The sequence below is a fragment of the Acinonyx jubatus genome, chromosome C1, assembly GCF_027475565.1.
Source record: "Acinonyx jubatus isolate Ajub_Pintada_27869175 chromosome C1, VMU_Ajub_asm_v1.0, whole genome shotgun sequence".
NCBI classification, from domain to species: domain Eukaryota; kingdom Metazoa; phylum Chordata; class Mammalia; order Carnivora; family Felidae; genus Acinonyx; species Acinonyx jubatus.
The window spans coordinates 116,284,926-116,298,330 of NC_069381.1; the positions used below are offsets into that span (position 1 = coordinate 116,284,926).

The 13,405-nt window shown below is 38.3% G+C and overlaps 1 protein-coding gene across 7 annotated transcripts in view; it reads right to left on the reverse strand.

Annotated features, from left to right (window-relative positions):
- EPB41L5 (erythrocyte membrane protein band 4.1 like 5) overlaps positions 1–13,405 on the reverse strand; it is a 140,658-nt gene that overhangs the window by 115,928 nt on the left and 11,325 nt on the right. For all 7 annotated transcript variants that reach the window (XM_053214903.1, XM_053214902.1, XM_027055995.2 and 4 more), the window contains exon 3: positions 279–383. In XM_053214903.1, coding sequence (XP_053070878.1) covers positions 279–383 — 105 coding nt within the window. The remainder of the gene's footprint in view (positions 1–278; positions 384–13,405) is intronic.

Here is a 13,405-nt window from a genome sequence, read left to right on the forward strand (position 1 = left end):
TATCACCCTTTCCATTGCACGGTGGTTCTCAAACTCTAGTACGCCCAACAACCAGCCCAGTGGTTACTGAAAAGACAGATTTCTTACCCTCATCTGCAAAGATTATGCTCTAGTAATATGGGCTAGGACCAGAACTCATTTTTTTTTTTTTTGAACAAGAAAATTACAAGAAAAAGAGAATGACATATGAATATGTAGCCTGGTAGCACTTAGCACATCATCTGAAATTTTCCATTTCTGCTCCCATACTGGAATTTCCAAAAAAAACAGCTACTCACTGCTACTTGTGCAGAATCCATAAATCTCAGTCCAAAATAGTCACTTTCAATAAGGTCCAAGTGGTACATTATCTGATCAAAGAGCTCTTGTCCTTTGGCTTTTTTCTGAAATGGTAAGAAAATAAATTAATCAATAAATGACTTTAAAGATCAACAAGTGTGAACTGAAGATCTATTTTAAAAAAACATTACTTGCAGGGTGCCTGGGTGGTTTAGCTGGTTAAGCATCCAACTCTTGATTTTCGCTCAGGTCAAGATCTCAGGATTCGTGAGTTTGAGCCCCACGTAGGGCTCTGTGCTGACAGTGCTGACACTGCTTGGAATTCTCTCTCTCTCCTTCTCTGTCCCTCCCCTTCTGGTTTTCTCTCAAAATAAACTTAAAAAAATTTTTTTTGGGAGTGTCTGGATGGCTCAGTCGGTTAAGTGTCAACTTCGGCTCTGGACATGATCTCACGGTTCATGAGTTTGAGCCCCGTGTTGGGCTCTGTGCTGACAGCTCAGAGCCTAGAGCCTGCTTCAGGTTCTGTGTCTCCCTCTCTCTGCCCTCCCCAGCTTGCGCTCTCTCAAAACTGAATAAACGTTAAAAAAAAAAATTAAAATTTTTCAATTAAGTTAAATTTAAAAAATAAAGTAAAAAAACATTACTTGCAATACCAAAAATACTACCATGTATCAAGTAACGGGTAAGATACTATAATTTCCCAATAAACTATTTAAAGCCAAAAGAGAATTTATGATCTATCTGCACTTTCATGGAAAGTGTTACTTCCTATCAACCAATAATTATTATCTTGTATTGAACATTGTGCATAAGGACAAACTCTTATCTTGTTAATTTTTAGAGTCCCTACTTCAAAGGAGCTCTATAATGTAACTGGAGAGAGAAAATACACAAGAAAAAACACTAATGTACGAATCATGTGGAACTGTGTATTTGCCAACAGATTTTAGAGAAGAGATAGTCATAGAGACTAGAATCATCAGTCTTGGAGATCGGCCTTAAACTGGAAAACAATGTAAGGTAGAACATGGCAAAAACAAAACTGGAACATGGGAGGAAATACAGGACAATGAGATAATACTGTCATCAATGCGGAAGACACAAATGGCAGGGGAAGGTAGATAATAAGCAAAGAAACTTGTATGGAAAACGCAGTTCTCAAAGTGTGGTCTCAGGACCCAAGGGTTCCTCCAGATACTTTCAAAAGATCCTCAAGGTCCTAGGATTCTCCCCGTGTAACTCAATCAAAACAACATACTGCAACACAGTAAATGCAGAAGCAGAAACCAGAACCTAAGTATGTTCTATTAGACCAGACATTAATGAGATATGCAAAAGTGCATAAGACAATTACTCTTCTCACTAAATTCTTTTGTTTAGTAAAATAGTTATTTTTCACAAAAATACTTGTATGTTATTAATAACATACAAGGGTTATTTTATGGCTGTTTTAGGTTTTTTAAAGAGTATTTATTTTAAGAAAGAGAGAGAGAGTGTGCACGCAAGCACATGGTGAGAGTGGGGGAGTGAGAGAGAGAGGGAGAGACAGAGAGGGAGAGGAGAGAGAGGGAGGAGGGAGGGAGAGAGGGAAGGAGGGAGAGAGGGAGGGAGGGAGGGAGGGAGAGAGAGAGAGAGAGAGAGAATGAATATGAATGAATTCCAAGCAGGCTCCATGCTGTCAGCACACAGCCCAACACAGGGCTCGATCCCTCAAATCATGAGATCATGACCTGAGAGGAAATCAAGAGTCAGACACTGAACGGACTGAGCCACCCAGGGACCCCTATTTTTTGCTGTCTTAAAATTATTTTTAAAAATTTTCAGTTTTAAATTCTAATAGGGTAACTATTGATAGCTATAACCCACATAAGCAAAAGCATTGTTAAGATCCTCAATTTTCAACAATTTTCATAAACATCCTAACCATGCCTCTCCTCCTATGTAATTTTAAATTATGACTTAGGTATTTCTTGTAAAATTATATATATCTATAGATCTATATATTTTACTCAGTCATCAAACTGTCTTTTAACTGACATCCTTAAAATACAACTTGTATTTCTGCTTTTCCTGCACTTTTTACAATCTTTCTTTTTGATAAATAAAAGTGCTATCCATATATCCCTTTATCAAGAGAAGAACTTTACAATGCCCTCATGCCCATCATCTCCCCTCCATCCAATCCTCATGTCAATGAGCATACTTTCTCTATTTTCTTTGGTCGTGGCTAATTTTTTTTAAGATGACAATCTTTATTTTGGTATTTTGATCATTCTTTATACATCTTACATTTGTACATCACACATACCTAACAGCATCTGCTAGATTTGTTTCTCCACTCGTTTAAGTTCTTCCTACAGAAATGTTCTCCATGTGGGACTTTGTACGGCCTATCTTTAAAGGTCTTCTATGTTTGAGAGTATTTTCAACATGCTTTTACACTTGAATGCTTATTGTCACCTTATAAAATTTAAGGTTCAGAGTTATTTTCTTTCAACACTGTTCAATACTCAAAACGTATTACTCTTTCATCTTCTGACAGCTTATGTGCTGTTGAAAAGTGTGATGACAATTCGAATTCTGGTCCTTAATGTTATTAATTCTTGGTTAGCTTTTAAACTTCTCTATCTCTGAGAGTCTTAAATTTCAATATAATGTGTCTAAGTGTGGTTTTTTCCTCATCTGTACATTGTATTCTATTGGGCCTTTTAAATCTGAGATCTTTCATCTCCCTTTAATTCATTATTTCCTCAAATATTTGTCCTCTATTTTTCTAAGTTTCCTACCTAAGTGCCAGCACTTCTACTCTTTTTCTTAAACATGTGTTTATTTAATACTCCCAATTATCCTGATGATTATGGCTTATTTGTCCATTTAATAAATACATAACATAGAAAAAGTGCAGAAGGCTTTAGTAATATGACCCCACTGCATAGCTACAAAAATGACAAGGCTAGAATTTGCATTTTGCTCTCTCCCAAGCTCCAATTTCCTAAGGTTATACACCACACCCAGATTTTAACTGGAATGTCACCTCTCAGATCAGTAATTAGATACCCCCAACTTCTTATCACAACCTCATCTCTATCTTGTTCACAAAATTACTCTCAATGCCTAGATTCTCCAACTACAATGGGAATTTCCAGTACACTGATCCCACTTAACAAGCATTAGTCTCTGTTTCTTTTTTTTTTTTTAACATAACTAAATTTACCATTTTAACATATACAATTCAATGTCATTAAACATATTCCCAATGTGTACAACTGTCACCACCCTTCATTTCCAGAACTTATCATAATACCAATCAGAAACTCTGTACCCATTAAACAACCATTTTTCACACTCCCTCCCTTTAACCCCTAATAACCTCTTCCCTACTTTATGTGGCTCATGAATTTACCCATTCTACATACATCACATAAGTAGAATCATACAGTATATGTCCTTTTGTGTCTGGCTTATCTCACTTAGCATTATGTTTTCAAGGTTCATCCATGTTGTAGCAGGTTTCAAAATTTCATTCCTTTTTAAAACCGAATAATATTCCATTGTATGTATATACCGTATCGTTTATCTGGTCATCTGCTGATAAACATCTGGGTTGTTTCCACCTTTTGGCTATTGTGAATACTGCTATGAACACTGGTATACAAGTATCTGTTTGAGTCCCTGCTTTCAATACTTTTGGGAATGTACTTAGGAGTGGAATATGATAACCCTATGTTTTTAACTTTTGAGGAACTGCCCAATTGTTTTCCATAGTAGCTGTACCATTTTGCATTCCCACCAGCAATTCCTAAGATTCTAATTTCTCCACATCCTCACCAACATTTGTTATTTTCTGGGGTTGTTTTGCTTGGTTTTGTTTGATACAGCCATCCTAATGGATGTGAAAGGACGTGATTTTGATTTGCATTTCCCTAATGCCCTAATGGTGATGTTGAGCATACTTTCAGGTGCTTATTGGCCATCTGCATATTTTCTTAGAGAAATATCTATTCAAGTCCTTTGTACACATTTAAAAGAAAAATTTTACTGAAGTATAGTTAAAATACAACATTACATTAGTTTTAGGCATATAGCATAGTGATTGAACCATTACGTAAAGTACAAAACGCTCACCACAGTAAGTGTAGTTATCATCGTCACCATACAAAGTTATTCCAATATGATTGACTATATTCCCTATGCTCTACTTTTGTCACCCTAATTTATTAATTTTATAACTGGAAGTTTGCACTTCTTAGTCCTCTTTTACCTGCTTCACCCACCTCCTGACCCACTACAAATTCATTGTTCAGCTGCATCTAGACCATCACTTGCTGCTTATATTCTTCTTTTCTCCTAATAAATTATTCCAGGTCACTGCCTCACTTGACATCCTGTTTTCTGAAGATTAAGACCATCAAGATATTACCTTTTCATCAGCCTTCCATCTTTCCCAGCAAAGGATGGCAGTGCTTTCTAGAATACTCACTCTTTAATCTCCACCTATGTATATAAAACCAATTTCTGAGAAACATTTTTCCTATTCATTTAACAAACTCAGATCTCCCCTATCTAGCCATTCTCTAGATGCTGTTATTTCCTTCCTTCCTGTTACTGCCAAATCTCATGGCAATTCTTCAACTTCCCTTCATAACTAAATAATACTGATTAAGCACCTACTAGGTACAAGGGACTAAAAGAGGTCCAAAAAATATAAGATTGTCCCCAATAATTCCCTTAAATCCTCTATTTCCTTTTTTAGAGATTTTTTAAGTTTACTTATTTTGAGAGAGAGAGAGACAGAGCATGCGAGCAAGGGAGGATCAGAGAGAGAGGGAGAAAGGAGAGAGAGAATACCAAGCAGGCTCCACAGTGTCAGCACGCGTTTGAACTCACAAACCGAGAAATCATGACCCGAGCCGAAACCAAGAGAGTTGGAGGCTTAACTGACTGAGCCACCTAGGCTCCCCTGCTTTAAGCCCTCTAAATCTGGCTTCTAAACACATCATTGCACCACTCCATCATAGGGCCCTCCTTTTTCCGCTTCATTCTTTTACTCCTCTCTCAGTGACAACAGACTATGCTCTCATGATCTTCCACACAATCAATATCCCCCACTCCACCACAGCAAAATTGTATTTTACTCAGGTCTGATCTCCACTTTCTTCCCTGCACCATATCCATGTACTAAGCATTCCTTCTCCTGCAGTCTCACTGCCACGATTAGTCCACAGCCCCATCGTCGTGTGCCTTCATTAATATTCAGTCTCCAGATTTTGTTTTCCTGTAATGAATCAAGGAAATCAACTCTAAATCATCTCTTGAGTACTAAAAAAAACGTTAAATGGAATATAACACAAGTATGCAAAATTCCATGCATCTTTAAAAACAGGTGTGAGATATAATTCACATATCATTCACCTATTAAAAGTACTAACTTCAGGGGCACCTAGGTGGCTCCATCAGTTAAGTGTCTGACTTTGGCTCAGGTCATGATCTCATGGTATGTGAGTTTGAGCCCCACGTTGGGCTCTGTGCTGACAGCTCAGAGCCTGGATTTCGTGTCTCCCTCTCTCTCTCTGCCCCTCTCTGACTCACACTCTGTCTCTCAAAAATAAACATTAATGTTTTTTAAGTACAAAATTCAAAGGTATAATCACAGATATGTACAACCATCACAATTTCAGAACATCTTCATACCTCAAAAAGAAACCTTGTATTTTTTAGCTTTTGCTCCAACCACCATTCCCACCACTCCCTCAGTCCCTACCCATCTGCCCTAGGCAACCACCAAACCACTAATCTACACTTTTTTCATATAGATTTCTTTATTCTAGACTTTCATATAAATGGAATCATATAATATGTGGTCCTTTGTGACTGGCTTCTTTCACCCAGCCAATGTTTTCAAAGTTCACCCATGTAGCATGTATCAGAACTTCATTTCCTTCATGGCCAAATAATATCCCATTATACGGATATAACACATTTTGTTTATCCATTCAACTTTTGAGAGATATAGCTGGGGTTTTTTTTCCCACCTTTTAGATAGTAAGAATAACACTGTTATGATCATCTGTGTACAAGTTTTTGTCTAAACTTATGTTTTCAATTCTCTTGGATACATACCTAAAAGTAGAATTGCTGGGTCACATGGTAACTATGTTTAATCACCTGAGGAACTGTAGGCTTTATTCCAAAGCAGATGTACAATTTATAGGACTGTCAAAAATGTAAGAGTGTTAAAGTTTCTCCACATTCTCACCAACACTTAGTATTATCTGACAGCTTCATTTTAACTTTCACAGTTGACATGTAGTATCTCACCATGGTTGTGAGTTGCATTTCTCTGCTGACTAATGATGTCAAGCATCATTTCATGTGCCTATCAGTCATTTGCATATCTTATTTGGAGAAGGGTCTATTCAGATCCTTCGCCCCCCATCCTCTTTTTTTTTTTTTCTTAAAGAGAGAGTGTGAGCAGAGAAGCAGACGGAGAGGGAGAGAGAGAGAATCCTAAGCAGGCTCCATCCCAGTGTGGAGCCTGACACGGGGCTCAATCTCACGACCATAAAATCACAACCTGAGCCCAAATCAAGAGTTGGACACTTAACAGACCAAGCCACCTAGGCACCCCATTGCCCATTTTCAGTGTGTTGTCTTTGGGACGCCTGGGTGGCTCAGTTGGTTAAGCATCCAACTTCGGCTCAAGTCATGATCTCATGGTTCATGGTTGGAGCCCCACGTCAGGCTCTGTGTGGACAGCTCAGTGCCTGGAGCCTGCTTCGAATTCCGTGTCTCCCTCTCTTTGCTCCCTGCCCACCCCCCCCCCCAACTCCTGCTCTGTCTCTCAAAAATAAATAAACATAAAAAAAGTTTAATTGGGTTGTCTTTTTATTATTGGGTTGTAACAGTTCTTTATATATTCTAGACGTAAGTGCTTATCAAATATGTAACCTACAAATACTCTTTCCCATTCTGAGAATCTTTTCAGTTTCTTGATGATGGCCTTTGAGACACAAAAGTTCTTCATTTTGATAAAAGCCCAACTTATTTTTTTTTATTTTGTTGTCCATGCTTTTCATGTCATACCTAAAAAACCAAATCCAAGGTCATGAAGATTTATCCCTACATTTTGTTTTAAGAGTTTTATCGTCTTATCTTTTATGTTTAGGTCTTTGGTCCATTTTGAGTTAACTTTTGTATATGGTGTCAGCTAAAGCTTCAACTTCACTTTATTCTCTCATATATGGCTATCCAGTTCTCCTACCACCACTGGTTGAAAAGACTATTCTTTCCCCCAATAAATGGCTCTGGAACCCTCATCATAAATCAAATGACCATAACCAAAGCTATCTTGAGAAAGAACAAGGCTGGAGATCTCACAACCCCAAACTTGAAACTACACTACAAAGCTATTTTTTTATACTACAAAGCTGTATTAACAAAAGCAGTATGGTACTGGCACAAAAACAGACACATAGATCAATGGAAAAGGACAGAGAACCCAGAAATAAATCCATGCTTATATGCCTAATTAATCTACAACAAATGAAGCAAAAATATACACTAGGGGAAAGACAGTCTCTTCAATAAATGGGACTGGGTAAACAGGATAGTCATATGCAAAAGAATGAAACAAGACCACTATCTTATACCATATACAAAAATTAACTCAACATGGATTAAAGACCTAACTGTGAGACCTGAAACCATAAAACTTCCAAAAGAAAATATAGGCAGTAATCTCTCAGATACTGACCTTAGCAATATTTTTCTGGATAACCCTCCTCACACAAGAGAAACAAAACAAAAATAAACATTAGAACTATATCAAACTAAAAAACCTTTGCACAGTGAAAGAAACCATCAACAAAATGAAAAGGAAACCTACTGACTAGGAGAAGATACATGCAAATGATATGTCCAACAAGATGTTAATACCCAAAATATATAAAGAACTCATAAAACTAAACACCCAAAAAACAAATAACTCAATTAAAAAATGGAGGACATGAATAGACAATTTTTCAAAGAAGCCATCCAGATGGCCAACAGACACATGAAAATATACTCAACATCACTAACCCTCAGGGAAATGCAAATCAAAACCACAGTTATCACCTCACACCTATCAGAATGTCTAGTATCAAAAAAGACAAGAAATAAGTGTTGGGCAGAAATAAGGATGTGCAGGAAAAGGGAACCCTCATGCACTGCTAGTGGGAATATAAAGTCGTACAGCCACTATGGAAAACAGTAGGAAGGTTCCTCAAAAAATTAAAAACAGAAATACCATATAATCCAGTAATTCCACTGGTGAGTACTTACACAAACAAAAATGCTTGTCAAAAAGATATATGCACCCCTATGTTTACTGCAGTATTTACAATAGCCAAGATATGGAACCAACCTAAATGTCCACTGATAGATGAATCAATAAAGAAGATGTGGTGTATATACACAATGGAATATTACTCAGTCATAAAAAAAAAAGAATGAATTCTTGCCATCTGTGACAACATGGATAGACCTAGAGGGTATTATACAAAGTGAAATAAGTCAGACACAGGAAAACAAATACCATATAATTTCACTTATGTGTACAATCTAAAAACCAAATGAACAAAACACACAAAAAAACAAACAGATTCATGAATACAGAGGATAAGTTAATGATTGCCAAAGGGGAGGTAGGTGGGTGGGATGGGTCAAATAGGTGAAGGGGACCCAGATATACAAACTTCCAGTTATAAAATAAATAATCACAGTGATGAAAAGCACAGCATTGGAAAAATAGTGTAATAACTGTTTGGTGACAGATGGTAATTACACTTATGGCAAGCATTTCATAACGTGCATACAACTGCCTAATCACTGTGTTATATACCTGATACTAATAATATAATACTGTATGTCAACTATACTGCAATTAAAATTTTTTTAAAAATTCTTTTCATTTAAAATTTTTTTAATGTTTATTTTTCAAGAGACAAAGACAGAGCATGAGTTGGGGAAGGGACAGACAGAGAGGAAGTCACAGAATCTGAAGCAGGCTCCAGGCTCTGTGCCATCTACACAGAGCCTGACATGGGACTCAAACTCACGAACCACGAGACCATGACCTGAACCAAAGTCAGACGCTTAACCGACTGACCCAGCCAGGTGCCCCAAATTTTTTTTCACTTTAAAAGCCAGATAAGAACACACCAAAAAAATTTTGTTAATTAAAAGGAATAGGGGCACCTGGGTGGCTCAGTTAACAGTCCAACTCTTGATTTTGGCTCAGGTCATGATCTCACAGTTTGGTTTCATGCAGGCTGTGTGCTGACAGCATGGAGCCTGCTTGGGATTCTCTCTCTCCCCCCTGTCTCTGCCCCTGCCCTGCTCACACCCTCTCTCTCAGAATAATAAACATGAAAAAAAATTAAGAAAAATAAACACAATTAAAAGAAATAAGTGCACAAAGGGTTTGAATGGACATTTCTCCAAAGACAATGTAAAAATGGCCAGTAAGCATATAAAAAGATGCTCATCAGTAATCATTAGAAAACTATAAATCAGGGCACCTGGGTGCCTCAGTGAGTGAAGCATTTAACTTTGGCTCAGGTCATGATCTCACAGTTTGTGGGTTCAAGCCCTGTATTGGGCTCTATGCTGACAGCTCAGAACCTAGAGCCTGCTTCAGATTCTGTGCCTCCCTCTCTCTCTGCCCCTCCCTTGCGTGCTCTCTGTCTCTCTCTCTAAAATAAATAAACATTAAAAAAAAATTTTTTTAAAGAAAACTACAAATCAAAACCATAATGAGATATCACCTCACATCCTCTAAGATGACTATAATCAAAAAAATGGAAAATAACAAGTGTTGAGGATGTGGAGACACTGGAGCCCTCCTACATTACTGGTGGCTATGTTAAATGATACAGCTGCTACAGAAAACAATTTGTCGGTTCCACAAAAAATTAAACATACAATTATCATATGACCCAGCAATTCCACTCCTAGATATCACACCCCAAAGAACTGAAAACATGTATTCCAACAAACACTTGTACAAGAATATTCATGGCAGCACTATTCACAGTAGCTAAAAGCTGGACACAACCCAAATGTCCACCAACTGATGAATGGATAAACAAAATACAATGTATCATACAATGGAATTTTTTTTAATGCTTATTATTGTTTATTTTTGAGAGACAGAGACAGAGAGAGAGAGAGAGAGAGAGAGAGAGAGAGAGAGAGAGAGAGAAAGCACACGCTAGAGAGGGGGAGCAGCAGAATGAGAGAGAGACAGAATCTGAAGCAGGCTCCAGGCTCCAAGCTGTCAGCACAGAGCCCGACGTGGGCCTCGAACTCATGAACAGCGAGATCATGACCTGAGCTGAAGTCAGACCTTTAACTGAGTCACCCACGCGCCCCATTTAAGATTTTATTTTTAAGTAATTTCTACACCCAAAACAGGGCTCAAACTCACAACCCCGAGATCAAGAGTTCCATGCTCCACTGACCAAGCCAGTCAGGCACCCCTACGTGCCTATTCTTGTGCCAGTAGCACACCATCTTGATTAGTGTTGTTTTACAGTAGGCTTAAAACCAGGAAGTATGAGGGGCGTCTGGGTGGCTCAGTTGGTTAAATCCAACTCTTGATTTCAGTTCAAGTCAGGATCCCAGGGTCATGGGACCAGGCCCTGTGTTGGGCTCCACACTCAGCATGAAGCCTGCTTAAGATTCTCTATCTCTTCCCTCTGCCCCTCTCCCCTGCTGGGGTGCATATGAGCATGTTCTTGCTCAAAAAAAACAAACACCTAGAAAGTGTGAGTCCTGCTACTTTGTTCTTTTTCCAGTATTGTTTTGGCTATTCTGAGTCCCTTGCAATTCCATATGAATTTTTAAATCAGCTTGTCAATTTCTATAAACAAATCAACTGGTACTCTGGTGAGGATTATGTTGACTCTATAGATCAACATGGGGTGTGCTGCCATCTTAACAATGCCTCTCTCTGCCCCTCCCCACTCACATTCTCTCTCTCTCTAAAATAAACATTAAAAAAATTAAAAACATATATATAATAAATAAAAGTATAACCACACATGGGCTATATAATTTAAAGCCTTCAGCATCTACATCAGCAAAATAGGTTTATTAAATTACCAAATTGGTTAATCAAACATTTTCTATTAAAGTTCGAAAGATGCAGAATGATACAAGACAGGCTATTACTAAACACTAAGATCATAAATCAACAAAGTTTCTGTGGCCATTTCCAAAGAGAAAATTTAAAAACCAGTCAGAAATTTCCACCCGATGCTTTTATCATTCACCAAAAGGCATTAGGCATTTCTGTAGTTATTTCTTAAAACGGGGGGGTGGGGGGGGAGTGGTAGGTGGGGAGGAGAGAAGGTAATTAAATCCCTCCCTCAGTTTTGAGAGGAAGAAGTCAGCAAAAGGAAAAAATGGCCATACTACCAGTATATACTAATTTGAAGTCCAAAGATTTAAAGCACTCTATTTAATCACTCACTGATGATCATTTACATATTGCCTAGGCAATCATCTTAGTTCCACACTGGTTTGTTATGATCACTAGTGACCTTAATCCTAGTGGGAAATGAGTATATGCTTCATCCAATTTCTAAAATCAATTCTAAATCCTCTTTTGGAATAACACTAGACTGGTTGAGAAGCTAAATCAAAAAAAAAAGGGGGGGGGACTTTCTTTTTTAGAAATTAACATTCCTCTGGTCTATTTTTTTTTAGTAAAACAGTTTAGCTGGCAGGCCAATGCCCATTTTATACCCATGAAAGGATCTAGAATTAGTTTACCAACTCTAGGATTTCACCTGCAGAGCTGAAAAGGCAATTGTTCTAGTTCCCCAAAGAGTCAAACCTAAAACTCTTGGCTTTTTCACTGCAATTGTCTATGTGAGAGGTCAGCTAGTATTTCTGTCCTTGATCAAGCAATCACATCCACACTACTGAGCATACCAAGCATAGGAAACCATTCTATACCAGTCACTAGCCATTTGTTCCACTACTTTAAAACCTAGTGCTGGGGGCACCTCGGTGGCTCAGTCAGTTAAACATCCGACTTAGGCTCAGGTTATGATCTCGCAGTTCATAAGTTCAGGCCCTGCATCGGATCGGGTTCTGGGCTGACAGCTCAGAGCCTGGAGCCTTCTTCAGGATTCTGTGTCTCCCTCTCTCTCTGTGCACCTCCTCCACTTACACTCTGTCTCTCCCAAAAACAAATAAATATTTAAAAAAATTAAAAAAAAAAAAAGAGTTATTTTGGGGCACCTGGATGGCTCAGTTGGTTAAGCACCTGACTTTGGCTCAGGTCACGATCTCACAGTTTGTGGGTTCAAGCCCTGTGCTGGGCTCTATGCTGACAGCTCAGAGCTTGAAACCTGCTTCAGATTCTGTGTCTCCCTCCCTTTCTCTGCCCCTCCCCTGCTCATGCTCTCTCTGCCTCTCTCAAAACTAAATATTTTATAAATTAAAAACAAACAAACAAAACTAGTGCAGTTTCTCCTCCACTCTACCCTGCCTCTTTAAAAATTTTTTTAATGTTTATTTGGCGGGGGGGGGGGGGGGGGGGGGGGAGGGGGGCAGAGAGGGATACACAGACCCCTAAGCAGGCTCCAGGCTCTGAGCTGTCAGCACAGAGCCCAACGTGGAGCTCAAACCCACAGACTGCAAGATCATGACCTGAACCGAGGTCAGATGCTTAACTGACTGAGTCACCCAGGTACCCCTAGCCTGTCTCTTTAAAAAGCTCCTTTACAAAGCCTATTTTCCTAGTATCAGCCCCTCCATCAACAACCGTGAGACTTCATACTTCAAACATTAGGTAATAAGAAACTTCTTTCTGGTCTCTTAAACAGCAATCTCAAGCTTTTTATCACATATCTAATGATATTTTAATGGAATAGTACACAAAACTCTTAAGATACTTATCAAGAAAGAAATGAATATGAAAACTCCTCACAAAGTATCACATACTGGAATGTCTGACAAACCCTCAGGAAGCCTTATAGGAAGAAAATGTAAATGCCTTCAAGTATTCCAGAATCAAAAACCCTAAAGATGTCCAGTCTAACATAGAAAGATAATAAATACGTACTCATGATGA